The sequence below is a fragment of the Taudactylus pleione genome, unplaced genomic scaffold (assembly GCF_031769625.1).
Source record: "Taudactylus pleione unplaced genomic scaffold, aTauple2 ptg000386l, whole genome shotgun sequence".
NCBI classification, from domain to species: domain Eukaryota; kingdom Metazoa; phylum Chordata; class Amphibia; order Anura; family Myobatrachidae; genus Taudactylus; species Taudactylus pleione.
Window position 1 is genome coordinate 3,759,748 of NW_028284787.1, and position 27,936 is coordinate 3,787,683.

The 27,936-nt window shown below is 41.9% G+C and overlaps 1 protein-coding gene across 1 annotated transcript in view; it reads right to left on the reverse strand.

Moving 5' to 3' along the window:
• ABCA13 (ATP binding cassette subfamily A member 13) overlaps positions 1-27,936 on the reverse strand; it is a 269,444-nt gene that overhangs the window by 148,474 nt on the left and 93,034 nt on the right. The window contains exons 10-12 of the mRNA XM_088445671.1: positions 15,685-15,881; positions 9,759-9,937; positions 8,823-9,035 (exon numbers count right to left, since the gene is read on the reverse strand). Of these exons, the coding sequence (XP_088301797.1) occupies positions 8,823-9,035; positions 9,759-9,937; positions 15,685-15,881 (589 nt within the window). The remainder of the gene's footprint in view (positions 1-8,822; positions 9,036-9,758; positions 9,938-15,684; positions 15,882-27,936) is intronic.

Below are 27,936 nucleotides of genomic sequence, written 5' to 3' on the forward strand. Positions count from 1 at the left end.
AGCTGGCAAAAGCACAGCAAAGAACTGTGCATTCTAAGAAGATATCACAAATCCCCAAGGAGAGTCCAAGTGTGGCGACAGTTGCGATGCCTGACCTTCCCAACACTGGACAGGAAGAGGTGGCTCTTTCCACCATTTGCATGTCCTCTGCAAGTGCTGGAAGGTGCACCCACAGTCCAGTTGCTGATATTCAAATTGAAGATGTCACTGTTGAAGTACAACAGGATGAGGATATTGGTGTAGCTGGTGCTGAGGAGATAGTTGATGAGGAAGATTCTGATGGTGATGTGGTTTGTTTAAATCAGGCTTCAGGGGAGACAGTTGTTGTCCGTGGGATGAAAAAGCACAACATGGTCATGCCTGAGCAGAAGACCAAACATTCCACATCTTTGGTCTGGAAATATTTCTATCCAAATCCAGACAACAACTGTCTTGACATATGTACCATATGTAAAGGTGGATAAGTACCTCCCTTATATGTCACCTGCAGTGCATTCATAAGTTACTGTCAAGTTCAGAAACTGTGGCTAAGACCGTAAGCAGTCCAGGGACACCTAAATCCCTTTGTCCTGTTGTATACAAGCACCTGGAAACCACACCGTCAACTCCCTCCTCGTTAATTTCCTTTTCAGTCAGGATTGGAAGTAGTCCTGCAGGCCATGTCACTGGCACGACTGACTCCTCTCCTATATGGAATTCTTCCGGAGGATCCTGCATTGCTATGCCTACTGCTGCAGCTGCTGCTGTTGCTGCTGGGAGTCATTCATCATCCCAGAGAAGCAGTAGGAACACCACTATTTCTTTTACTAAGCAATTGACCCTCCAACAGTCCTTAGCGAGGAGGATGAAGTACGACAGCAGTCATCCTGAAGCAAAGTGGAAAACTGAGGCCTTGACTTCTATGTTGGTGTTAGATGTGTGTCTGGTATCTGCCATTAGTGCAGTGGGATTTAGACAATTGATGGAGGTAGTCTATCCCCGGTACCAAATCCCATCTAGATTTCACTTCACTAGGCAGGCGATACCGAGAATGTAAAGAGACATCAGAAAAAGTGTCCTCAGTGTCCTAAAAATTTCAGTTGTACCCAATGTCCACTAAACGACGGACATGTGGACAAGTGGAACAGGGCAGACTAAGGACTACATGACTATGACAGCCCACTGGGTAGATGAATGACCTTACGCATCAACAACAGCAGCGTCACTAGTAGCAGCTTCTCAGAAATGCCAGCTCGTTCCAAGGCAGGCTATGCTGTGTATCACTGGTTTCAGTAAGAGGCACACCACCGACAACCTCTTAGAGAAATTGAGGGAAATCATCGCCCAATGGCTTACCCCACTTAGACTCTCCTGAGGATTTGTGATATCTGACAATGCCACAAATATTTTGCGGGCATTACATCTGGGCAAATTCCAGCATGTCCCATGCTTGCTAACACAATAAATTTGGTGGTGCAGAATTTTCTGAAACACAGCAAGGATGTGCAAGAGATGCTTTGGGTGGCCCAAAAAATTTCTGGTCATTTTCACCATTCAGCAACTGCGTGCCGAAGACTGGAGTGTGAGCAAACAGTCTTGAACCTGCCCTGCCATCACCCGAAGCAAGAGGTTGTGACCCAGTGGAACTCAACCCTCTATATGCTTCAGAGAATGGAGGAGCAGCGAAAGGCCATTCAATCCTATACATCTACCTATGACATAGGCAAAGGAGGGGGTATGCACCTGACTCAAGTGCAGTGGAGAATGATATCCGTATTGTGCAAGGTTCTCCAGCCCTTCGAACTTGCCACATGTGAAGTGAGTTCAGACACTGCCAGCTTGAGTTAGGTCATTCCCCTCATCAGGCTTTTGCAGAAGCAGATAAAGTGAAGGAGGAGCTAAGACAGAGAGATTCCGCTCGGCATGTGGGACTTGTGGATGAAGCCCTTCATTTGCTTTGCCAGGATTCGAGGGTGGTCAATCTGTTGAAATCAGACCACTAAATTTTTGCCACCATGCTCGATCCTAGGTTTAAAGCCTATGTGGTGTCTTTCTTTCCGGCAAACACAAGCCTGCAGAGGTGCAAAGACCTTCTGGTGAAAACACTGTCAGCTGAAGCAGAACGTGACACATCAACAGCTCCTTCCTCATTTTCTCCCGCACTTGGGGCTGCCAGGAAACAACTTAGGTATCCTAAGCAACCCACTGGTGGTGATGCAGGGCAGGCAGGACCAAGTTTTGACATCTGGTCCGGACTGAAGGACCTGCCAACAATTTCTGACATGTCTACTGTCACTGCATATGATATTGTCACCATTGACAGAATGGTGGAGGATTACATCGGTGACAGCATCCAAGTAGGCATGTCAGACAGTCCGTACCTGTACTGGCAGGAAAAAGAGGCAATTTGGATGCGACTGTACAAACTGGCTCTATTTTACCTAAGTTGCCCCTGCTCCAGTGTGTACTCTGAAAGAGTGTTTAGTGCAGCCGGGAACCTTGTCAGTGAAAGGCGTAGGAGGTTGCTTCCACAAAATGTGGAGAAGATGATGTTCATCAAAATGAATTATCAATTCTTCCAGGGAGACCAGCCTCCAGAATGTACGTAGGGACCTGTGGTGGTGGATTCCAGTGGGGACGAATTAATACTCTGTGAAGATGAGGATGTACACTACACTGAAGAGGGTGAGGAATCGGTGGATGAGGAGGATGAGGATGACATCTTGCCTCCGTAGAGCCAGTTTGTGCAGGGACAGATTAATTGCCAGCTTGTTTTGTGGGGGCCCCAATGAACCAATCATTTCAGCCATAGTTGTGTGGCAGACCCTGGCGCTGAAATGATTGGTTTGTTAAAGTGTGCATGTCCTGTTTATACAACATAAGGGTGCGTTGGAGGGCCCAAGGACAATTCCATCTCTCACCTTTTTTTTTCTTTGCATTATGCACTGTTTGGGGCCTAGTTTTTCAAACTGCCATCCTGTCTGCCACTGCAGTGTCACTCCTAGATGGGCCACGTGTTTGTGCCGCCCACTTCTGTTGCTTAGCATAGTTATCCAGCTACCTTGGTGCAACCTTTTGGCCTAAAAACAATATTGTGAGGTGTGAGGTGTTCAGCATAGACTGGAAATGAATGGAAATTAATGTTATTGAGGTTAATAATAGCATAGGAACAGAAAAACCCACACATTCTGTGTGAACCCAAAACACGGAAAGGTGGTTTTGGCAAAACCAATCCAGATCCAAAACACAAAGAAAGGTCCAGGTCCAAAAACAAAACACAAAAAGTGGCCAGTGCACACCCCTATGCACAACCAAGCTGTTTGTTCTGTATATACTGGCCCTGATTCAGAGCCGGATGCTCTGACAGAGCATTCACTTTGAATCAGGGCCGACCCTTCTCCTTTTTGGAGCAGTCTCCTGGCCGCTCGTATAGCTGTGGGTGACCACCAACAGCTATAGCAAGTGGCCAAAATGATGGTCGCGATGGTCAAGACCATCGCGACCATAGGGCTTGCGACGAGACCCTGCAGTAGGGTCTCGCTGCCGCAAGCCCTGGAGTGCTAGTGATGTCAGTGGGGCCAGCCCCAGACGGTAGGCGTTCCCATGGGAATGCCTCCGTCTGGGCAGCCACGCCCCCGGCACACCACCAAACGGGGCGTGCTGTCAATCACCATCGACAACACGCCCCCTTTGGTGCGAGACCCATAACGATGGCTTGGCCATCATTATTCGTGTCTTGCGCATTCGCACGACAGAGCTGCCTCCATCTTGCACATGCGCACTTGGGCAACATTGACCCGCTTGCGAGCACTCAGAGCTCGCGAGCGGGTCAGAATCAGGCCCTCTGTTCATTGCTCTCCATAAACGACATCAAATAGTGTCTGCAAACAAAATATTGACCAAAATGATTGCTTTGAAAAAAATCAAAAGTTGTGAAGTTATTAACCACTTGCCTGGCACGGTCGTATCAGATACGACCATACCAGAGTGGGCTTTCCCTGACATGGTCATATCTGATATGACCAGTCAGAAACACACAGTTGGCGGCTTGCTGGAAGTTAACTTCCAGCAGCCGCTCACCTCAGAGGACATGCTGGTCCCTCTACACTTGCGGCTCATGTAGCCTCTACACGGCTCATGTAGCCGTTGCTGCTGCTGTGACCCGAACACTGTGGTCAGCAGTGATCAGGCAGCCAGAACATCAGAAGCAGTAGCGGCAGCTCTGGTAGCCGCCGCTGCTGCTCTATCTCTGGGCCGCTAGCGGGACATCCACCCACTGCGGCTCCGGAACAGTGATCAGTGAGATCACTGTGTACCAGCAGCAGCGGCGGCTCTAGTAGCCGCTGCTGCTGCTATGTCTCCGGGCCGCTAGCGGATGTCCCACCCACTGCTGCTCCAGAACAGTGATCAGTGAGATCACTGTGTACCAGCAGCAGTGGTGGCTCTAGTAGCCACCGCCGCTGCTATGTCTCCGGGCAGGACACCCACCCGCTGCGGCTCCGGAATACACTCACAGTGATCAGTGAGATCACTGTGTAGGAGGTGGAGCAGCAGCAGCGGCTCTGATAGCCGCGGCTGCCATGTCCCCTGCCTCCCCCGCCCACCCTTTTCCGGCCTCAGCTCCACCTCCCCAAGTGCCCATGTGTCCCCACAGTGATCAGACAATATATATATATATATATATATATATATATATATACAGTTGTAAAAAAAAAAAATATATATATATATATATATATATATACAGTCAGGTGCATAAATATTGGGACATTGACAGAATATTCATATTTTGGCCTCTAGTCACCACCACCATGGCTTTGAAATGAAACAAACAAGATGGTTGAACCATCGATGCTACAGCCGTCAATGGCCATCACTACAGTATAACATAAAAATTGCTATTTTTATGTTATACTGTGTTTTAAAAAAATATTTTTTTCAAATAAAATAGTGATGGATAAGTTTAAAATTATGTCCGTGACCTAATTCAATCATAAAAGAAACCAACAATTTTGGAGCGGTTTTTGGAAAAAGAATTCGTCAGTTAAGTGGTTAAAAAAATCTGCTGTTGTTAATTTATAATTCAGGTGAAAACACAACATGAAAGGATAATAGACTGATTATATTCTGCAAAAATTAGGGCAGACAACTTTTTTTTCCTTTGGGTGCCAAATATTTAACATTACATGGTAACAAAAATTTAAGGAGTGCCACCACCATTACACCATATATACATATGTATACAAAAGTAATTAAGATATATTAAAAATGTTATTGGCTTCCCTGCATCGAGATGGTTGGTATCCAGACAGGGGTCAGGTAAGTATGCTTACCCTCCCCCCTTCCCCCCTAACCCTCCATTCTTGTAGCTAATCCCTAACCCTCCCCACCCTGCACCCTAACCCTCCACATTAGTGCCTAAACCCCCTTCATGCCTAAACCTAACCTTCCCCCCTTAGTGCCTAACCCTGAACCCCCCAGTTGTGCCTAACCCTAACCCTCCCCCCCAGGGATGCCTAACCCTAACCCCTTCCAAAAAAAACTAACCCTAATTCTGCTACACTCCCTAAACCTAACTCTCTCCCCCCATGGCTAATGCAAATGGCGCCCCGGACTACCTCGTTCGGCTTGGCATCCTTCGGCGTTCTGGCATCGGGATTAAGATACAGTAGGCATCGGTATTTCGACACCTATCTTAAGTCCCTTGTCGGGCTTTGGATGTCAGTATTGAGACCGGCGGCATCGCAGCCACCAGTCTCATAACTACATCCAGTTTGCTCCTCACAAATAAGGTATGAGTATGTAGCCTAGAGATAAAGGAATATTTAAGAAATGTGTACTGTTAATTTACTGCAATCAGGAATAACTGGGATTTTAGTCTTGAAAAACGTTGCTCCAAATTTTCACCAAGAGCAACTTCCTTCATTGCAGAAAATGTTGATGGTAGTTTCTTGCTGTAATGTCCAGGAATCAATATTATTTTTTTTTATTCATATCTCACAGCTGCAAACTTCTAAACTCACACATTACAACTCTGAGCATCTATGAATTCCATTTCCAGAGATTCAATTCTATTTGAAAAAAACAAAAAGATAAGTACCAGGGAATTTCTGGAGCTTTCCCAGAATTCAAGATATATTGAAACACTGTTCTGTGAATTGGATATCTTGTAACCTTCATGAAATCTCCTCTTACAAATGAGAAATGTAAGCCTTTAATTATTAGATGTTAAAATTTGAGATGTTATCCATAAATATTTAATTCACTTAGATTGAGTTTCAGATCTCCCTGTTGGTACTTGGTCCAAGTTTCATAAATGTGCCAATGGTTTATGATGCTTGGTATACGGTAATGCCGAGGTGGCCAATTAGCATCTCTCCAACTGTTGTTGAACTACAAATCCCAGCATGCATTGCAACAGTTTTAGCATAGCTAAATACCAAAACTGAAGTTGGGCATGCTGGGATGTGTAGTTCTACAACAGCTGGGGGGCTGCTTATTGCCCACCCCTAGGTTATTGTCTATATTAGCTAGTCTTTACTTCCATATCTTATAGCACCCAGGGCTGTTATTAAAAATTGCGACTCTGGTACCATAGAGGGGCATCATTACTCATGTTGGGGTGTGGCCATGCTCCTTTGTGAACATGTATAGATGAGAGAGTAAAGAATATTGGGGGCATGGAGTGAGTAAGGAAAGAATTCATTGTTAGAGCTTCACAGGCGAGAATGAAGGGGAGAGTGACAGACAGAGACAGTGGGGTAAGGGGAAATTGTTGGGGTGGGGAAGAGAAAAAAGGGGGAGAGGAGACAGAGGGCCTGTTTCAGACCCACTCGCGACCGCTGAGCGCTCACAAGCGGGTCGATGTTGCCCAAGTGCGCATGTGCATGATGGAGCCTGTTCCATCGTGCGCATGCGCGAGCCCCGAATAACGATGGCCAAACCGTCATTATGAGTCTCGCACCAAAGGGGGCATGCTATCGATGTTGATTGACAGCATGCCCCCTTTGGTGGGCGTGCCGGGGGCATGGCTGCCCAGATGGAGGCGTTCCCACTGATCACTGTTCCGGACTTGCAGCGGGTGGATGTTCCGCTAGCGGCCCGTAGATAGAGCAGCGGGCTACTGCTTCTGATGGTCCAGCTGCCTGATCACTGCTGACCACAGTGTTTGGGTCACAGCAGCAGCCGCGGCTACATGAGCCATGGCTGCTGCTTCTAGGGGGGAGTTGCCGGGGCCTGATCACTGTGGCAAGCAGTGACCGGGACACAAAGGAGGGGGAGCCGCAAGTGTAGAGGGACCAGCAGGTCCCTCTGAGGTGGCAAGTGGTTAAAAGCTTCACAACTTTTGATTTCTTTCATAGCAGACATTTTGGTCAATATTTTGTTTGCAGACACTATTTGAGGTCGTTTATGGAGAGCAATGAACAGAGGGCCTGATTCAGACCCGCACGCGAGCGCTGAGTGCTCGCAAGCGGGTAAATGTTGCCCAAGTGCGCATGCGCACGACGGAGGCTGCTCCGTCGTGCGCATACGCAAGACCTGAATAACGACGGCCAAGCCGTCGTTATGTGTCTCGCACCAAAGGGGGCGTGTTGTCGATGGTGATTGACAGCCCAGACGGAGGAGTTCCCATGGGAATGCCTACCGTCTGGGGCTGGCCCCACTGACATCACTAGCACTCCAGGGCTTGCGGCAGCAAGACCCTACCGCAAGGTCTCGTCGCAAGCCCGATGGTCACAATGGTCTTGACGATCGCGACCATCATTTTGGCCACTCGCTATAGCTGTGGGTGGTCACCCACAGCTATGCGAGCAGCCAGGAGGCTGCTGCAAAAGGTGGGAGGGACGGCACTGATTCAGAGCAAGCGCTCTGTCAGAGCGTCCGGCTCTGAATCAGGGCCAGAGAGAGGAGGGAAGAAAGTGTGCGGGGAAGTGAGAGAGTGTTGGGGGAGAGAATAAGAGAGAGAATAATGGAGACTGAAAAAATTAAATAAACGAAAGCAGGCAATGCTGGCAATACAGCTAGCAATATTAATATTAATTTTAAATATTGTATGCCACAAAGCATTGCACCAAAGCAATTGGCAAATTCTCTACTAATTTTAAAATATTTTAACTACAAAATATCAATACATTTTTTACAGATTTTAATATAGTTTTAATTACTTAAAATTATAAAAAATAAGTTCATTGACCATATACAATATAACACTTACTGTATGATTAGCATAGCAAAGAAGATAAATGTATTTTGGGATCCCAAACTGACTAATGCAATTTCTTCAATTTTGACCACATTAAACAATATATCTGCAGAACAGTGGCATAGCAACAAATACAAGGAAAGAAAGTAGGGAAGACAGACTTTGTGGGAGATGGGAGGATCTCTGTGGTAAAAGAAAGTATATCTGGAAAAGAGACATCTCAGTGTAAAAGTGTGTTTTGAGTGCAAAGTACAGTATAATGTGCAATGTGAACATTGTACAAAGCAGGATCCATTGGTCAGTATGTATTACAGCCTCTCCAGCAATAGACTAGTCAATGAAGGGTGCATGGTTTAGATTTTGTATGGGGGCATCTAGCTAAACAAATGCGATGCAGCCTGTTTGAATGACATTATGCTTGCTCTTTCTACTTTGACTAAATGAACAGTACCTCATTCTGTATCTTGGTCTGATGGGATACAATTAATGTAACTTGAGAAAGGAAAGAAGACATTACAATTATAACCTGTAGAACATACTACAGTAAGCCTGGTGAACAGTAAGTGTAATTCTGCATGAAATATTTGTTAAAACTTACAATAAAATTTAAATGAAGCTGAAAAAAAAATGAAGAGCTTACCTTCTCCATAGTTATATCAGTAATTCCATAGCCAGAAATGTGTAAGGACTGTAGATTATTATCTAATGTCTGGAAAAGAAGTTGGCACATTGTTGCATCCACATCTCCTGGGATTACAAACTCAAGTCCAGTATTACTGTTTTCATTAAGGAATGCTGATGGAATGTGCTCCTGCACCAGTGAAGTGACTTGAGCAGCATTTATGAAATCATTCTGTTAAAATATAGATAAAATATAGAAAGTACATTAGCAGAAACTTGCTTGTTTGCCTCTGTGACAAAGGTCTTGCCAAACAACTCTGTTCTGAGCAATGTTAACAATATTACCAATGAAATGACCGAAGTACAAGCCGTTGCTATAGATAAATATTCTTTGGGACTCACTTTTGAAGTAAGCTTCCTCAATCACTAGAAGAAATAGACCTTCTCAGCCTCCTCTCACCTAATATAATCTCTTTCTCCTCCTCTTAAAATAGGTCAGCACAAGAAGTTCTGCCCTTTTATTGTACACTTTAATAGTAACAACCACTGAAATGTCACTGAGTAGATTACCAGTGATGAGTGCTGACAGGACACTGAGAAGATACGACATGGAAGAGGCACCACAATATAGTTCCTGGCAACTTTACAGATTTTGAATCTCTACTATTTTGCAATCTTATGTACTGTAGAGTATTTGTTTGCCAATGCAGTACCTTAATCCAAAAGTTAAATCCTTTAATACACACAAAAATATGTGAATATTGATAATGTAAGCAGTAAGTGTACATGTTTGCTTTTAGTGATGCATTTCAGAATTGCCCAAAACATGTACAGTATATAGGATTTGTTGGCTACTTCTCATATTGTACCACTGCAAGGCACAATATTTAAGTGTCTGCTTACTTACTGTACCAACAGGTATAGGTAACTTATTTTTGTATTCTAAAATAATGACATAAATCAGTACAGTATATACCTGTTTTATGAGAGTCAGTTCATAACCATGTCCATATTTTTCCTTAAGAGATGATGGAGAACCACAGCATATTAATGTACCCTGTTTGACAATTGCAATTCTATCACTTAGAAATTCTGCCTCCTCCAGATTATGAGTAGTAAATATGATAGTGCGACCTGTGGTTTCGAGAAAACAAGAAGAAATACAGCTGTTTTATCATACATAAATATACATTTTGCAGCGTTAGTTTAAGTTTAAATAAACATGATATGTTATGCAACAGCTAATACAATTACCATTATTATGCACAGAGGCAAATTAAGAATAAAATGGGCCCTGGGCAACAGACAACAGACATTGAGACACAATTCCTTAAAGCAGAGTTTGCTATACATGCTCTGCCAATTTCATATCCCAATGTAATATACACACACACACACACAGACAATATATTACATGGTACACATAGAGCAGCATACAAAAACCTTACAAGGGTGTACGCCACACTCATGGTAGGTTTTACATACAAAGTGTCAATAATATGGTGCAATAATTCAATGCTAATCTCAAAAGCCAGAAATGTATTTTCAGCTCATTATACTTCTTTTCACGTATTTGCGGGCAGTTGAAAAGCAGGAGACATTATGGCTCTGGGAACAAAAGCCCCTATGATAAAGTTGGGACCTGATTAAAATAACTGGTGACATTATTCCACTCCTCAGGCCCAAATTACATAGCCATTCTATAAAGATATGCAGCATGTCATTATATGCAAGAGACTGACTCAGCATATTGCATCTAATGCTAATTTACAGTATATACAGTACATACAGTAAAGGCATAAGTTTCTTTTAGAGAGCATTTAAACATGATTCTGAAGGTTATAACACACAATGAAAATAGTTATAGTGAGGCACAATATTTAGAATGCAAATAAATGACCTAACATTTATGAATTACAACTACCAGGACCTAGAACAAAAGAAAGGGAGCAGTTAAACTTTCCATAATCCTTATGAACAATGGCCCTCATTCAGAGCCGTTCGCTATTTGCGGTCGTTCGTTTAAAAACAAGGGGTGGCTATTCAAATGATCCGTACGCATTGCAGTCTGTTCACACCTCTAAGTCTGAACGAACGAGCAAAACATACGCTCGTTTATTTGTTAAAAACGCCCCCTGGCCGCTCGTACCATACGTCATGTCCGCTATTTATTAGATTAATCGAGTACATCGACCAGCGTATGAACTGCTCGCTATTCTTGTGGTTGGTGTTTGCTACCACAAATTTGCGAGCAGTTCTGGCTATAAAATAACCCAGTGACGTGGTCAATGACGCTGCTGTTTTAAATATACACACCCATAAAACGCCCGTTTTGACCTTTAAGCACGCCTGCGTTCGGATCTCCACTCCCCATTTTCAAGCACCTTCCCCTGTTACCACCCACATACGCCTCATTCTGTCACTCAAAATAGCAGGCACTCGCTATATAGCGTACAAATGATTTTCGGCCGCACTGACTGGTGCGCGCATGCGTACTAAAAACCGTACGCATGCGTAGATGTGCAAACATCGCTCGGAACGAGCGTACTACCGCTAACGAGCGGCTCTGAATGAGGGCCAATGTCGCCATCAAAATGTTGCTGCAGTATGAGGTTACAATCCTGTGTAACTACCCATGCAAAAAAGGCTTCACATCCTACACCCCTAATGAGTTTCTTTTCCTTGGACACATGACAGTTTCATCCTTCTGGATTATAACAAATTCCCATCCCTTGTTATACAATATAGTGGACTGTATAAATGTATTTTATGAGATCAGTGGCCACAGACATTTAGGAGGATTTATATAGGCTGTCATTTGTTGGAGTTTTATAAGATGTTTAACTGGTCTTTTGTTTTATTATGTTTTTTTTATTGTGTAATGACCATATGTGGATATAAATAAGTATATACATGTTTTATTTCAGCAGTTCTAGTACAGTGCTCTTGTATTTATTTGTTTTCATCAATTGGCAGAATGCCATGTAGTATAGCAAAGTGCTGCATGTTAAATAAAGCAAATTTTGGCCTGCAAACGTTTACAAACTGCAAATGCTTATGGTTTGGCTTCATGCTATATGAAATGCGATTTTACCTTTGCTAAATCAGTAGCATGAAAACCTACAGTTTGGTGAAATTCACTTTAGTAAATCTCCCCCTTATTGACCTTACAGTATACAGACATATACATATGGGGACACAATTCTGTGGCTAACAATATATCCAAAACTGATTTCACCATCTTTATCCCAGCCAAGGCCTCCTCTACTCTGACCCTCTCTGTTGCCAATATCTCAATGTACTCCATTACCCTAATCCAAAGATTAGGTGTCACTCTAACTCTGCCCTTTATTTCTCCCCCCACTTCCAATCCCTAACATGTCCATATCCATAATATTTCCAATATCAGGCTTTTCTTCACCCTGGATGCCACTAAATTCATGCCCTTAAGTACTGTAATATGCTCCTCTCTGGCTTCCTAATTCCTATCTTGCCCCTTTAAAGTCTATCCTCAACTCTTTTGGTCACACAATTTCCCTATATTGTCACTCTACCTCTGCTGCTTTTCTCTGCCAGTCACTCCACTGGCTCACTATACAGTACCACTCAGAATTATATTTAAACTACTCAACTTTCTCAACTTCACATCTCACATCTAATGCCCCCTGTAGTAATGCCACCCAAAGTAGTGCCCCCTGTGTAATGCCCCCAGTAGCTATGCCCCCTGTAATGCCACTTGCACAAAATAAAAACAATATTTACAGTACCTTAAGCCCTGCTCCTGTGTGCCTCCGGTCCGCATGGTTGCTCTGAGTCCTCATAACTGTGGGAGAGACGTCATGACGTCATGCGCAAGCCCCGGAGTGAGAGAGAAACTCTCTCTTGCTCCAGAGCTCACTACAAAAGGGCCAGCTGTCGATGTTGATCGACAGCTTGGCCTGTTTTGTAGGGGGTGGGGGGGTGGCTACACAAATGGGGGCATTCCTGACGTTATGTGGGTGGCCGCACTGACATCAGCAGTGATGTCAGTGGGGAGCTTCCTGCTCGATCAGAGCAGGAAGCTACCTGGGGCTTGCGGTTGCTGTGGCCCAACCTTAGGGTCTCGTCGCAAGCTCCGATGGTTGCGATGGTCTTGACCATCGCGATCATCAACCTGGTCGGTCCAGGAGGCCGCACTAAAAAAAAGAAGCAGCTGCCCTCATTCAGAGTGAGCGATCGCTTCTTGTGACCTCCTCTGAATGAGGACCATTGTTTCTTCAGTACTAGGATATGATGAGCAACATACTTAACTTCAAATGTGCACCAGCAAAAGTTACTGGCCAGAGTTTAAGGGACTTGAGGGACATTCTGGGATTTACATACTAGTTAAACCTAGTATGAGAGTAGAGTCATTATATTTGTTGCATAAGAAGCGTTCCTGATCAAAAAAGCTTCGGCGAATGTATGTGTGAACTGTTGTTATCACTATTGTTGTATTTGTGACAGAGTTTTAAGTAGAAAAGTTAATTGCTTACATTCATTGCTTTTCTATGCAATTCATTGCAACTAAATAAACTAATCTTAGCGAATGTCTGTGCCTGTGTGTCAATCCTTCACCTCTCTGCCGGTAGAGATCAGTATGGACATCTCTGGAATAACTCTAAACTCATTGAGTGTATTACAGTAAGCTGCTTGAATAGATACACCAACTCAGAGATTTATATACAACTGCTTCCACCCAGATCTACTAAGTATTATTATTATTATTATTATTATTATTATTATTATTATTATTATCCTTTATTTATATGGCTCCACAAAGGTTCTGCAGCACCTTACATAGTGCATACATGCGCACACAAGAAAAACAGTTAATTGTAGTACAAAACCATGCAGGACAAGGATATGGTTTATAAACACAGCTGCATAACACGAGCAGCAGGGCATCAGCGACCACGTGTTAGGTGCCAATTGAGGAGTTAGGAGTAAATGATAATATAAGTAGGGGGAGGAGAAGCACATGCTGGATGAGGGCCATGCTCATGAGAGCTTACAAGTACTGTATATAGTGTGAAAGCACCTTTCTTATACTCACTTACTCAGGCTATGCCAGCACGTCCCTTCTTTCCCGCATTCAACCTAACTACATGTAGAAGCGATATGGTACAATCTGCACACAGACTGAGACACAATACATTTTTCTGTGCATGTGCTGTATGGAAAAACACTTGTTGCGCTTCTATGGTAGATTTACATTCAACATAATGATCTCTATTCAACATGTTAATTATCGGGGTCCCTGATAATTAACATTCCTATTCGACATGAGCGCCAGAGCAATTCGTCATTGCTAAAGCGAGGAGACAGCTGATCCGAAAAATATCATGATTATAAAAATGATCATAATAATACTTACCTGTTTCACGGAGCCACCTGTTACACAGCAACACCTGTTACACAGCAACATCACCAAGGATAGCTGCACAGTATGAGATATTGGGACTTCACCTCCTGTGCCCTTCCGTCACGCCGGTACATCTGACTAATTGCCAGTAACAAGCGGATGGATTACACCAAAAGACCCGCTTGATCAAAGTCCGTAGCCGGTTTGCCATACCGGAGGATCATAGCTGCACTTAGAGTATCAGTTTCTCTCACACACAGGCTCCCCGACATGGGAATTCATCTATCCTGTTAGCGTACATCCAAGCTGCTCTTATGCCACTGGACTCTCAACATATGGTGAGCATACAACGCTTATTATACAAACCTGATTGCTTGAAATTCAAATCAGCCTGTCAGCATTACTTACCATTTATCAGCCCCTGGAATTTGGGATATTATCCCCCCACCTACTAAGCATAAATAGGAAACTTCCTTTTTGGAGGGCAAAAAACTTTTTGACTCCACCTTATTAAGTGCTCTCATATACGATCTTTTCCTGTTGGCTTGAATATTTATTATTGTACTGCATATTACTTTGTTTTTATACCCAGTCAGATACTAATTAACGGCTCCTATTTTTATATGCATATGTTTTTTACTTGATACTATTAAATATACCTAACTTCAGGATTATTCATTCATATATTGTATCTTTATGAATACTCAGCTTTACTTGGGTATCACTAGTGCTGTGTTATATATTTTAGTATCTACATTCCTTGAGGATTACAGGAGATCTGACACCTCTCCTGACAGCTGCTAAATAATCTGTTATCACTTTAAGCGCCTTCTGAGAGCTTTGTTTTTCTTAGGGGTGTCTATCCCTAACCTCCCCCCCAAGTGCCTAACCCTAATCCCCCCTCTAAATGCCTAAACCTAAACCCCCTTTCCCCGCTGCCTAAACCTAAGTCCCCCAGGGGGTGCCTAACCCTATCCTACCTTCCCCTAGCCTAACCCTAACCTCCCAGCTCCCGGCATAGGTCTAATGACAGGAGTCGGGATTTCGACGCATGTCATTAGACCCCTGCCAGGATTAGACAGTCGGGAAGCCGGCAGTCGGGATTACGTCCATCGGCTTCCCGACTGCTACCCGAATAGAGCCCTATATGAGAAACAGGATGTAACGTGGGTCTTGAAATTTTTTGCATCACTGCATCTACATGGATTTAAATATTTGCATAAGTAATACAAATAGATAAAGAGAGTCTAATAAGTCAAATAACAAACACTAGCATATGCTTTGTCATTAATTTCTTCATAGAAATTTTCCAATATTTTATTATTTTGTCTGCAAAACATGTAAATACTAGGATACAGTAACTGGTGTAACACAACTGAGCAGCAATGACTTCAACTAAACATTTTTCCCAAATTTTTGATCAATCCTGCACATCAGCTTGGGGGAATATTAGCCTATTCCTCCTTACTGATATATACTATCCTTACTGATATATTACCTTGTTTGTGCTTGAGCAAAATATCCCAAATACTGCGACGTGAACATGGATCCACAGCACTGGTAGGTTCATCAAGGATAATGGTCTTTGCATTACCAATAAATGCAATGGCAATGGAGAGTCTCCGTTTCATCCCTCCTGACAATGAGCAGGTATATTTCAGATGATGCTGGAATAGTTGAACATCTTTGCTGACTCTATAGCAAGAAATGTGTGTGTGTTACCTTTTATTTATAGATAAAGAGAACTTAAATTTACATTGTTTATTTCATCCATGGTAATAACTGTAAATTAACTTTGTTGTTACAAAACTTCATTGTCCAAAAATGAACTACTGTGTACTAGGAGCATCAGAGGCTGATAGGTGCTACTTTGGGGGGAATTTAAATAGACCTGTTAACTGACCAGAAGCTAATTGATCAGCGGCCCATATTCAATTAGCACTGCTTTTCGGTGATTTCCATATGGGTCTCCTGAGACCCGAAAAGAAGTCTCTGATAACTGTGCAGTTAATGGGTGTAAAGACCCAGTTAATGATACGGTATGAGTTAACGGCCATTAACTGCACTAAACAACCCTCTTAATACCTGTTAAAAAGAGGCTTGAGTGAAAAAAGGAGGCTAATTGAATAGCCTCAGGCGATACAGGGCTACCTTCCTTTTCGCCCCCATTAAGTTAACAGCCCTATTTGAATTCCCTTAGTACACATTATTTATATTAAATCAGCGAAGAAAAACTAACTAGCGAAATTAGAAAAATAAACCAAAGGGAGTTTGTTTTTATGAGGAGGGATAGTGCCACTGTACTGTATCAAAAATGTAATGCTAGTAAATTTGGTGGAGTTTACAGTTCCACAAGCATAAATTATACACTACAAAAATTATTATCATTACTATTAATGGATACCATCATGGATACCTTGCCATGAGGCACTACCCCATCCCACACACATAGCAACACAAAGCACAGTAACATTTCTCTCTTCTCTCTCTATCTATCCTATCTACAGTATCTATATAACTGGATACACCACACTTGCTACCCACACATGAATTCTCTCTATATTTTCACATATACACATACATACACAAAATAGATGTTTCTTTGATAGATTGCCATCCACAATGTATCTATAGATTACTGATCTCGCTGGAAGTGCAAGAGAACATTTATCCCTTAATTATACATACAGTACATCATATATTCCCCCATACACACAAACTCATGCATACTTCTCTCACTACTTTCAGCCATGTGCTTTCTTTATCTCACATTCTTATACACATGTACACAGGGCCGTAGCTAGGATAGTGCGGCCAGTGCCATCGCACAGGGCACCACAGATCAGGGGGCACTGCTTGGGCCTGTCAAATATCTGTTTATTATCATTCTTACTTGTATCTTCCTCTTATTTCATCCCCAGTATCTCCTGGCCTCCACTATCTCTTCCCTGGCCCTTCCCCATGAGGCCATTCCCCTTATTTTGGTGCATTATGTCCCTTTGAAATATGAGGGGGGCGCCAATGCCCTTTCTGGCACAGGGCACCAAAAAGTCTAGTTACGGCTCTGCATGTACACATACTTATGGAAAACTGGTAGCTGCTATCACAGAGTTTAAGCTGAAATAATGTTAACTGGTTTAAAGCATACCTGACAACTAACTTATGGCTTTTAAAGGCAAGACATTCACCAAACATAGCTTTTATCATATTACCAAATAGGCAGCTGACACAGGTTAATACAAATGAGCTTGGACACGGGTGCATGAGAAAGCTGTGATCACAAAAAGGTTAATCAAAAAGTCAGAAATACACTGCACTCGCCACTCCCAGATTTGGGGTGCAAACCTGCACTCGCCATCCCCAGGCCTGGGGTGCAAGTGGCAGATTTCCATAAGTATGACAGATAGTGTAGTACCTGCAGAGAAATGGGGTCCCATGATGTGGGCTGCAGGCTTAAATGCATTGATCAATCCATGAACTAAAACCCCATTATGTATGCATTATTGTGAGTGATATAACTATGGTGAGTGCAGAGTTTTCTGGTTTTATTTATTAAACCAATGTGGTCATAAGCCACTTGCACCCCAGGCCTGGGAATAGAGAGTGCAGGTTTGCACCCCAAATCCGGGAGTGGCGAGTGCAGTGGATTTCTGACTTTTATATATATATATATATATATATATATGAACAAAGGGGGGAACAAGGACAAGCGCCTGATAGTGTAGTAGTTAAAAATACCATGAATTAAATGTTTATATAATCATATGTGCGTACCATAGATATACTTGTATGTTAAGCATATAAGGAAACAATCCTTAGATCACAGTCAAAAGGGTTCCACGTCTGACGTGACCTTCAACTTATATTTCTTCGCCCAGGAAATCACCGACCAGATAGCTACAACCTTATTGGAGCAGAATAATTTGCTTCCATAGTGTAATATATTTTGTAAATATTCAGTTTTAATATACAAATATACACATATCACACACAAAAACAACAAAAAAGTAGCTTATCTTATAAGTCACAGCGATCAATTCCTGTTGGGGTACCTCCAGGTACAGTTAGTATGAGTCCATTCAAAAGTCATATAAGGTAGGTATAGATGATGTATAGGGATGGTGTATCTATCCCAATGTGTTTCGTCTTTGTATGTTAAAACTGAATATTTACAAAACATACCACACTATGGAAGCAAATAAGGTTGTAACTATCTGGTCCGTGATTTCCTGGGTGAAGAAATATAAGCTGCAGGTCACGTCTGATGTGGAACTCTTTTGAATGCGGTCTAAGGATTGTTTCCTTATATGCTTAACATACAAGTATATCTACGGTATGCGCAAATGAATATATATACATTTAATTCATGGTATTTTTAACTACTACACTATCAGGTGCTTGTCCTTGTTCCCCCCTTTGTTCCTAGATTATCCGACCTATCAGCCGGCATTTTCAAGGACTAAGGTGCCACCTGCTAAAAAGGAGTATAGTGACACATATTGTTAGAAGGAGGAAAAACACTTCCAGTAGTACCACCTACCCTTGAGACTGAACAATTTAAGGAGCAGTGCAACAGATCTATTCTATTTTTGTCATATATATATATATATATATATATATATATATAGTCAGGTAGATGGCACTCGTGGTGACTGACACATAAGTAGGTACAAGACCCCTGTGTATTAGATCAACATTTCAGAACCTTTAATAACATTCTTTCACCAGGATACAAATGTCATATAACAGACAGACATACCATTATAGCAAAACCTCGTGGGGACGCCCTCCCGCCTGCTGCCTGGAAGCACTTTTGATACATGGACCTCTCATTCCGCTTCTGGGCGGTGGGCGGGCGTCCCCATGAGGTGTATGTCTGTTTGTTATTATGACATTTGTATCCTGGCAAAAGAACACTATTAAAGGTTCTGAAATGTTGATCTAAAACACAGGGGTCTTGTACCTACTTATGTATCAGTCACCACGAGTGCCATCTACCTGACTATATATATTTTGTCCCTTCACCTCTGCGTGAGGAGACCGAGAGAGGCAGCGGTGCAGTACCTATTCGGAATTAGTGAGTGCCAGCATTGAGGCTTTTTATGTATATATATATATATATATATATATATATATATATATATATATATAATCTGTATGTACACCAAGATTATATACTAAAAAGGATTAAATAGAATGTGCATTGAAGTTTACTACAAGAAAGAAAAACAGAAAACAGAGATGTCCTCTTTGTTGGCGCATTTACAAGAATATTGCTTAAAAATTTACTTTTAATAGTTCATGTTAAAAATAGTATATAATCTCTCCAGTGAAATATTGGATATAAATACAATTGTAATAAATATTTTTTTATAATCTCAAAACGTCTTTGTTCTTATTGTGTAATGCCTTATCTTATTATTCCACCTGTGTGTGCAATAGCAACTAAGAATAGATACCTGTAAATTAAATCAAATATATCACAGTATAGGTCACACCATATATAGGTCAGGATTAGCAAGCCAGTAATGCATTTAATTTGGACCAATTATATGCGGAATGGTGCTTGTATAATGTACCTATTTGAATATGGAATATAAATCTACAATATCCACTGCATTAATTAGCTTGCTAAGCATGCATATTCATTATGGCCATATTGTGTCTATGTTGACTAATTGCCAAATGTGATATAGACATAATCTTAATATAAACTATCATCCATGTAACGGATAGTAGTTACTGCTAGAAAAACCACTAGCTGTACTCAGAGGTATCCAGAATGGAAACAAGACCCTCAAAGATACAGTGTTGCACTAACACCACGTGTCAGTGTCTTGCTAGCAACAAATGTAGCTGTGTGAAAATGATTAAGTGCTCTAGGTGTCAATATGAGGCCTCTTGCAAAGATCATGTATTAGAAATGTCATGAGACTAAACATTACATTAGCTCACTGTTGGAATTCCGTTAGTAGTAATAACAGCCAGACCATATAAATATGTTACCTTTTGAGTGAGCCTAATTGTTTAGCTCATATCAGTAAAATCATGTAGCAGGTTGTGTTAAATGGAATAAAAAAGCAGCATCATATATTGCTGAGTTGTCCGCGTTTTTACAGCCTTGAACAAGATGTTTGGCAGTCAGTGCTGGTCAAGACCCTTATTTTTACTGACATCTAGGAACAAAGGTAGTGAACACAGCTTATTTAATGATGAGTATTAAGTTAGCTCAATCGCTAACAGGGCCAGTGCAAGGTTTCCAGATGCCCTAGGCAAAGCTACATAATGCCGCCCAATATATTAAATTTATATTTAGATAAAGTAACAACATATACGATAACTATTATAATTTCATCTTGTTGTGCTTATTTGGATATTAAAATGTTAAATGTGAAAGATTATCAGACAGTACATCATAAAAGAAACTACACAACCTACCAATAAATACAGAGTATATTACACTTAGATCTTGTGCAGGTGAAAAACACAATCACAAAAATCGAAATACCATACAGTAGTGATCAACTGGATCTCAATTTGCCTATCAAGAAAATCCAGTAGACAAGCCAAAAACCATAACCTGGCTCCACCTCCCATGCCCCCTGTAAAGCTGCCAGTGCCAGCTACAATTAAGTTGCATTAGTTACATGAATAGTTATTTATTATTATTTTTTAATGTTCTTCCCTGCTGCCTGCAGCATAGCGACCCCTCTGGGCCACTACCACACACAACACAGATAATAATTAATAAATATAATAATCTGTATGTTAACATATGTATGTTGAATGACTCAACATACATGTTGTTAATATCTAATAAACTGTATATTATATATATTAACAAGAAATGTATTTTGTGTTGTGTGTCAGTAAGTGTAATGGTGCTGTGCTGTGTATAATATTCCATCTACAGCATCAGCACCATTAAACTAACTGACAAAACATACATTGCTTGTTTATATATATATATATATATATATTTATATATTGTGACACAGTCAGATTAGAAGGTCCCTCTCCTGGGTAGAGGACTCCTTCCTTACACACAGCAGCAGGGAAGCAGCACACCAGTCTGGATGCGAGTACAAGCTGGTCGGCGCTAGTCTTTATTGTACAATGTCAGAAATAACATAAAGAAAACATAAACATAAATCCTAGCCCTGTCGGGGCACTAACTTCACAGGTAGTTCCCTCACTACCAGAACCTGGCTGGGCCTAATGCCCTCGCCAGCAACAAAGCACAGCAGTGGCGTCACTAGGCAGGTGCGGGGGGTGCGGCCCGCACCGGTGTCACCCTTCAAAGGGGTGACACCAAGAAGAGCAGCACTCACACCCTCGGGCCGTACCCTTCTCAGACACATCCCCACCGCACACCTCTTCCCCCTTACCACCGCACTTGGTCCCCGCTGGCTCCATGAGCTGGATGCCGCTGATGCTTCACGTCGCCGCCAGGGCTCAGCTAATTCTGTCATCGCGGCCGGCATCCAGAGACACACACAGGCACAGAGAATTTCTGTGCTTGTGTGTGGTGCTGGACGCCGGCCGCGATGATGTCATTGCGCGCTGCACGCTGGCTCCGCTTGTGCTTCTGGGAGCCTGAGGGAGAAGAAGAAGGAGCCGGAGGGACTACGACTGTGAGCGCTGCCAGAGAGGACCATTTATTTAGCAAGTGTGCACCCCACCACCCAGACACCCCGAGTGCAGGCCAGGTCAAGAAGAGAGGGTAAGTAATGCACAGTGCACAGGGAAGGGGGCACAGCATAAGGGGCATTACTAGCCACTGAATAAGGGGCATTACTGGGGCCACTGAATAAGGGGTATTACTGGGGCCACTGCATAAGGGGCATTACTGGGAGCACTGCATAAGGGACTTTACTGGGTGCACTGCATAAGGGGTGCTACTGTGGGTACTGAAAGGGGCACTACTGGGGGTACACCATAAGGGGTTCTAATTCAGGAGCATTGCATATTGGGCACAACTACAGGGGGTATTGCATAAAAGGGCACTACTACAAGGGGAACTGCATAATGGGCACTACTACTGGGGGCATTGCATAAGGGGACAACTACAGGGGGCATTGAATAAGGGGCACTACTACAGTCATCAGTGTATAAGGGGCACTACTGCGGGCATTGTGCATAAGGGGCACTACTACAGTCATTGTATGAGGGGCACTACTGTGGGCATTGTGTATACGGGGCACTATTACAGTGGGCATTGCATAAGGGGCACTACTACAGTCGTAATTGTATAAGGGGCACTACTGTGGGCATTGTGTATCTTGTTTGGATCGGCACTCACTCTAAGCAGCGTTCAGCAGCTCTGGTGCCCTCCACATAAATACAGTCCACAAGCAGCTACAAAAGATGGCGGCACTCAGAGGCTTCCACAAATATGTATGTATTCAAATAAGCATGCTAGACACCAACGTTTCAGGACCACAATGTACCTTTGTCAAGGTAACACTTGGTGGTCCCGAAACGTTGGTGTCCAACATGCTTATTTGAATACATCAATTTATGTGGAGTGCCACCGCCTGTTGTAGCTGCATATATATATATGTTACAAAACAAAAACAAAAGGTGGAGAAAGAGCACCTCCTCGAGCTATATTATTACGTATCGGTAACCTTCACCAGATGTGGTCACCCTCTGTGTGAATGGAGGTGTACCTTATTAAGTGGAATACACCACATATAGATCAGTATGAACAACCAATGGAGTCCCCAAGTTATAGATTCTGGAAACCACTCGATATCTCACCTTCCATAGATGTTAGATTACTGTGACCCTTGTATCCAGCCCATCTGTGTCACCCCTGGATGCAACTGTCACCATAATCTAACATCTATGGAAAGTGAGAGGGGGGGGTGACACCATGAGCCACCACACCGGGTGACACCAACCCTAGTGACACCTCTGAAGCACAGCACAGTACTTACAGATAGGTTTTCCAAGTGTCTCTGAGCAAACTCCCTGTCTGCTCTCCCAGGTGAGACACTCAGCCCTAAACACACTAGGCTTATATTGGCCACTCTCAGGTGGAAAACTAACAAGCCTGTTACCAGGCTGCGAGACCCAAAACCTGGAGTGGCCGTGGGTGGAGCCCTCCCTCTCCTCTCACCCACAACCCCCTGGTCCCAAACCAGCTTTTCAAAAAGCCGAGACTCAAGCCTGCTACACTGCAGACTTTCTCCTGGGGATTTTAAACACATAAGACAGGAATCTGGGATAAATGTCCCTGTCACAGACCACTTTCCAGTGATCCTATCACAATATTTATATATATATATATAAAATTTATTACATAGTTACATACTGAATGCACAGCACTCAGAGAAGGTCCCACTCCCAGTCCGGGCGGCATCCATTCCCCGCTCCTCATATTTGAAAGGAAAAACAGAGGATCATAAGGCAGGGCCAGCAACAGAAATCTTGTGGTCCATTACAGTGAAACCAATGGACCCCTCCCTCCCCCAGCTCACGCATTTACCAATATATGAATAATAATAATAATAATAGTAATAATAAAATATATATATAAGCATCTATGTGGAAAGTTATTTACTATTGTGCAACTTTCCAGAAACTATAGTGCATTTTTGTCTTGGGTGGTAAAACAAGGTGTGATGACTTCTCCTTCTACAGACACCTTCCCTCCCTGGCTGGCAGTCCTGTGGGACTGCCAGCCAAGGAGGGAGGGTGTATGTAGAGAGAAGTGGTGCTGCAGCTTGAAGCTGACAGTGCTGTAGAGTAATTGTTACCAGGGAATTGTGATTACTTACTGGCTGCTCTCGCTCAAGTTTCCCGGGCCACGGCAGAGGTGAGGGGCTGGGTCCACATTGTCATGCCTGCAAAGGGAGAAGTAGACAAAGCTAGAGGGGGGGGTGATTGGCTTGCTTTCACAAACAAGTGTGAAAGCAAGCGCTGAGAATGACACTGACACAGCAGTGCAGGCAGCCCGCCAGACGCTGCGGCTGCAGGGACCAAGACATGAGGAAACAGTGTACAGTGCTGCTGCTGCTGTACACTGTCTCAGTCACGGACAGAGTGGTGGACACGGCTTGCTTTACAAGTGCCGCGGACACCGCTTGGACTGTACAAGGGCCATCACATTGTCACTACTTTCACAACAGGGTGGCGAGTGGTGCCCTCCAGTGGCCGGCACCCCTAGTCCTCTGCCTAAAGCTGCCTAGTGGTGGCACTGGCCCTGATCGCTAAAACTATATAAAGTCTTTTCAAGTACTTAATGGAGGTGAATAAATAAACAAGTGTCATAAAAGTTGATATTCTGATGGCAGACTCAGGGACCAATCATATTTCGTCTGGTTGGTCACATGTAGGAATCCAGCCTATTATAGTGTTGCCAGTCAAAAGATTGAAAAAATAGAAAAAAGGGAGATAGAAATTGCAATCTCTGATTTTTATGGAGTGATAACGGGAAGCCAATCCTTACCCAATTAGCATAAATAAAAAGACAGAAGCATCTCAATAGACACATGGGGGAAAGGTAAAAATTTGCTTGGTTATACATATGTATGCTCATGCAGTGCAATAACCCTTTAATAAGTATAAGGTGAGATAATCTTAACCATTCAGAAAAATTCAAATAAGATAGATGATACTATCTTATGCCAGAACCAAAAGATGAAAATATAAATATATGTGGATGAGTCTGTTCTAATAAATAATAATAATGGTTAGTACCTATCTGTTATTAACTTTGAAAATAAATATGATCAACGACAATCAAACATATTATATTTGAATAATCAAATATTGTGCTAAAAATAAAATTAATAAATGTGTTGTGGGTGTGAAAAAGTGTGATGTGGAAAAAGAAGGGTGATATACATGATCAATGATAAAGAATTAAACATATGTGATATATGAAAATAATAAATATATATTTATTGACAGCAAGAAAAAATATAAGAAGGTAAGAGAAGGTGAAGATAAAAAGATCTTCAATTAAGCCAGTGAAGTGAAAAATATACATTAAAGTGTAAAGTGAACATATAATTTAAAAAATATGTGAAGAAGAATAAAGGATATAAAAGATAAAAATAAAAGTGAAAGAATAAATAAGATATAAGATTTTAAAGATAAATAATAATTATAAATATTAAGTATATATTTGTTGGTAGAATCCTAATATAATAAATCAGGATATATTATGTTGTTATATAACAAATTGTAAACAGACTGCAATTAGAGGTCCTCCTCCACATAACATAAATAGAAAATAAATAATAATTTTCTGATGTCCCAATGTGTTTATTCTGGATACAGTTATACTCTTGTGTAATATATTTAAAGAAATGGTAAATAAATGGTAAATGGTAAATAGTTGTTACATTCATTCATGCTTTTAATCAAAAAGATCATTTTAGTTTCATATTTCAAAAGTTCATTATACAAATCTCCACCTCTTCTTCCCAATTGGATCTGTTTCATACCAAAAGCCCATAAACGTCTCGGGCTTCCCTCATGATACTTCAAAAAATGATGAGCCACAGGAGTGAGTGTTTTAAACTTAAGTTTATAATTTCTAGCATTCTTAATGCTATTTACATGTTCCAGGAGTCTAAGTTTGAATGGTCTGATGGTCTTACCGATATATTTCTTTCCGCAAGGACATTCCAGTTGATATACAATTCCAGCGGAGTTACAGTTGATGTAATTATCAATTTTCCACTTCGTGCCAAAATTATTGAAAAATTGTTTGGTGGGTACCATAAATTGGCAAGCCTAACACTGCATGCAGCTAAAGGATCATTTGGTCGTAAATCCAGGTTTCTTGAGAGGTGATAAATGGCTATGAACTAGGAGATCATGTGAGTTACTTGACCTCCTCGAACTTGTTGGAACCATACTGGGGAGTATTTTGGCCAAGTCATGGTCAGTCAAGAGGATAGACCAATGTTGTTGTAAGATGGCATTAATTTCTTGCCATTTCTTACTAAAAATGCCAATGAATCTCACCTGTTCATCCTGTTTAATTTTGATCTTGGGAATCAATAATGTATCCCTGGAGTGTATTTTAACATCCTTTTTGGTTCTTTTCATCAGTCTATTACTATACCACCTTGATTTTAATCTCTCACATAATTCCTGTTCCCTTATTAGATAGTTGGAATCTTCAGAGCAATTCCTCTTGGTTCTGAGTAATTCACCCTTGGGCACTCCATTGATGGTTGCTGGTAAGTGAGAGCTTTCTGAATGCAAAACACTATTAGTTGATGTGGGTTTCCTGAAAATATCAGTAGTAATACGACCATCCTCCTCAATTTTACTTGTCAGATCCAAAAAGTTAACTGAACATTGGCTGGCTTCTCCTGTAAGTTTCAAGTTGAGATTATTGTCGTTGAGGGTAGTTCTAAATTCTTCCAAAAGTCCCTCTCTCCTTCCCAAAAAATTAGGATGTCATCTATAAACCTTAAATAAATAAGGACATGGTCAGTATAGATCTCATGGCTCTCGGTGAAGATGTACTCCCTTTCCCACCATCCCAGGTAGAGGGCAGCAAATGTTGGCGTACAGGCTGTCCCCATAGCTGTGCCTCTAACCTGGAGGTAGAATTTCTCATAACACGTAAAAAAAAATTTGGTGAGTACAAACTCCAACATTTAATGTAGGAAGAGTTTTAATTCCTGATCTATGCTCATATTTAAGAAATATTTAATGGCCTCAATGCCTTTAGTATGATGTATGCTTGTATAGAGGCTTTCAACATCATATGTCGCTATCCATGTATGGGAGTTAACCACCAAGTCCTGTATTTTCATTAGCACATCCATTGTGTCTCTTACATGAGAAGGTAGGGTTATGACATAATGTCTTAAATACTGGTCCACAAAAATACTTGCCTTTTCCATTATACTCCCTTTACCCGACACTATAGGTCGTCCCGGTGGTACTAGGTTATTTTTATGAATTTTCAGGAGTAAGTATAAGGTGGGCACTCTGGAATTGTCCACTTTAGGAAAATTTAAATCTTTTCTAGTGATCACCCCATCAGATATCAACTTCATGTAAGTACACAGATAGCTTTGAGTAGGATAAAAAGTGAGTTTAGTACAACACTTAAAATCTTCCAATTATCTCTCTATTTCTTCCAAGTACATGGATCTAGGCCATAGTATCACGTTACCTCCCTTATCAGAGGGTTTTACTATGGTATCGTGCCAGTGAGGGATCTGATAAAGTGCCATTCTTTCGCGTAGAGTAAGATTGTCTGAATTACTAAAGGTATCCTGTTTGGAAAAGAGTTTTTCAAAATCTCTTGATACCAAATCTACAAAAACTTTGACTGGAGGACATATCTTAGAGTCTGGAATGAATAAAGACTTCAGTTGTATTGTGGTTTAGTTAAATGGTCTCAAATCATGGATCTCTTGCTCTTCTTCCCCAAATTCCAAATCTTCCAAAATCTTAATCATAGTCAAATCTTCTTCAGAGATGTTGGTAACAGAAAATTCAGTTGTGTCAAAAAATTGGAGGTCTTTGTCACATTCAAATATATTGGGTACTCATTCAGGAGAGAAAGACAGACCTTTGGACAAAAGTGAGAGCTGGTCATTGGTAAGGATCTTGTCTGCAAGGTTAATAATTTTCAGACTATCTCCTGTTATTTCTTGTACCACCGTAATTCTCTGGATTCCTCCATCCATTCTCTCATGTCCCTTTTCCTTCTTCTTTCTCCTCCTCTTGCCCCTTCTGATCTTAAATTTCCTAGACCCAGGTTGTT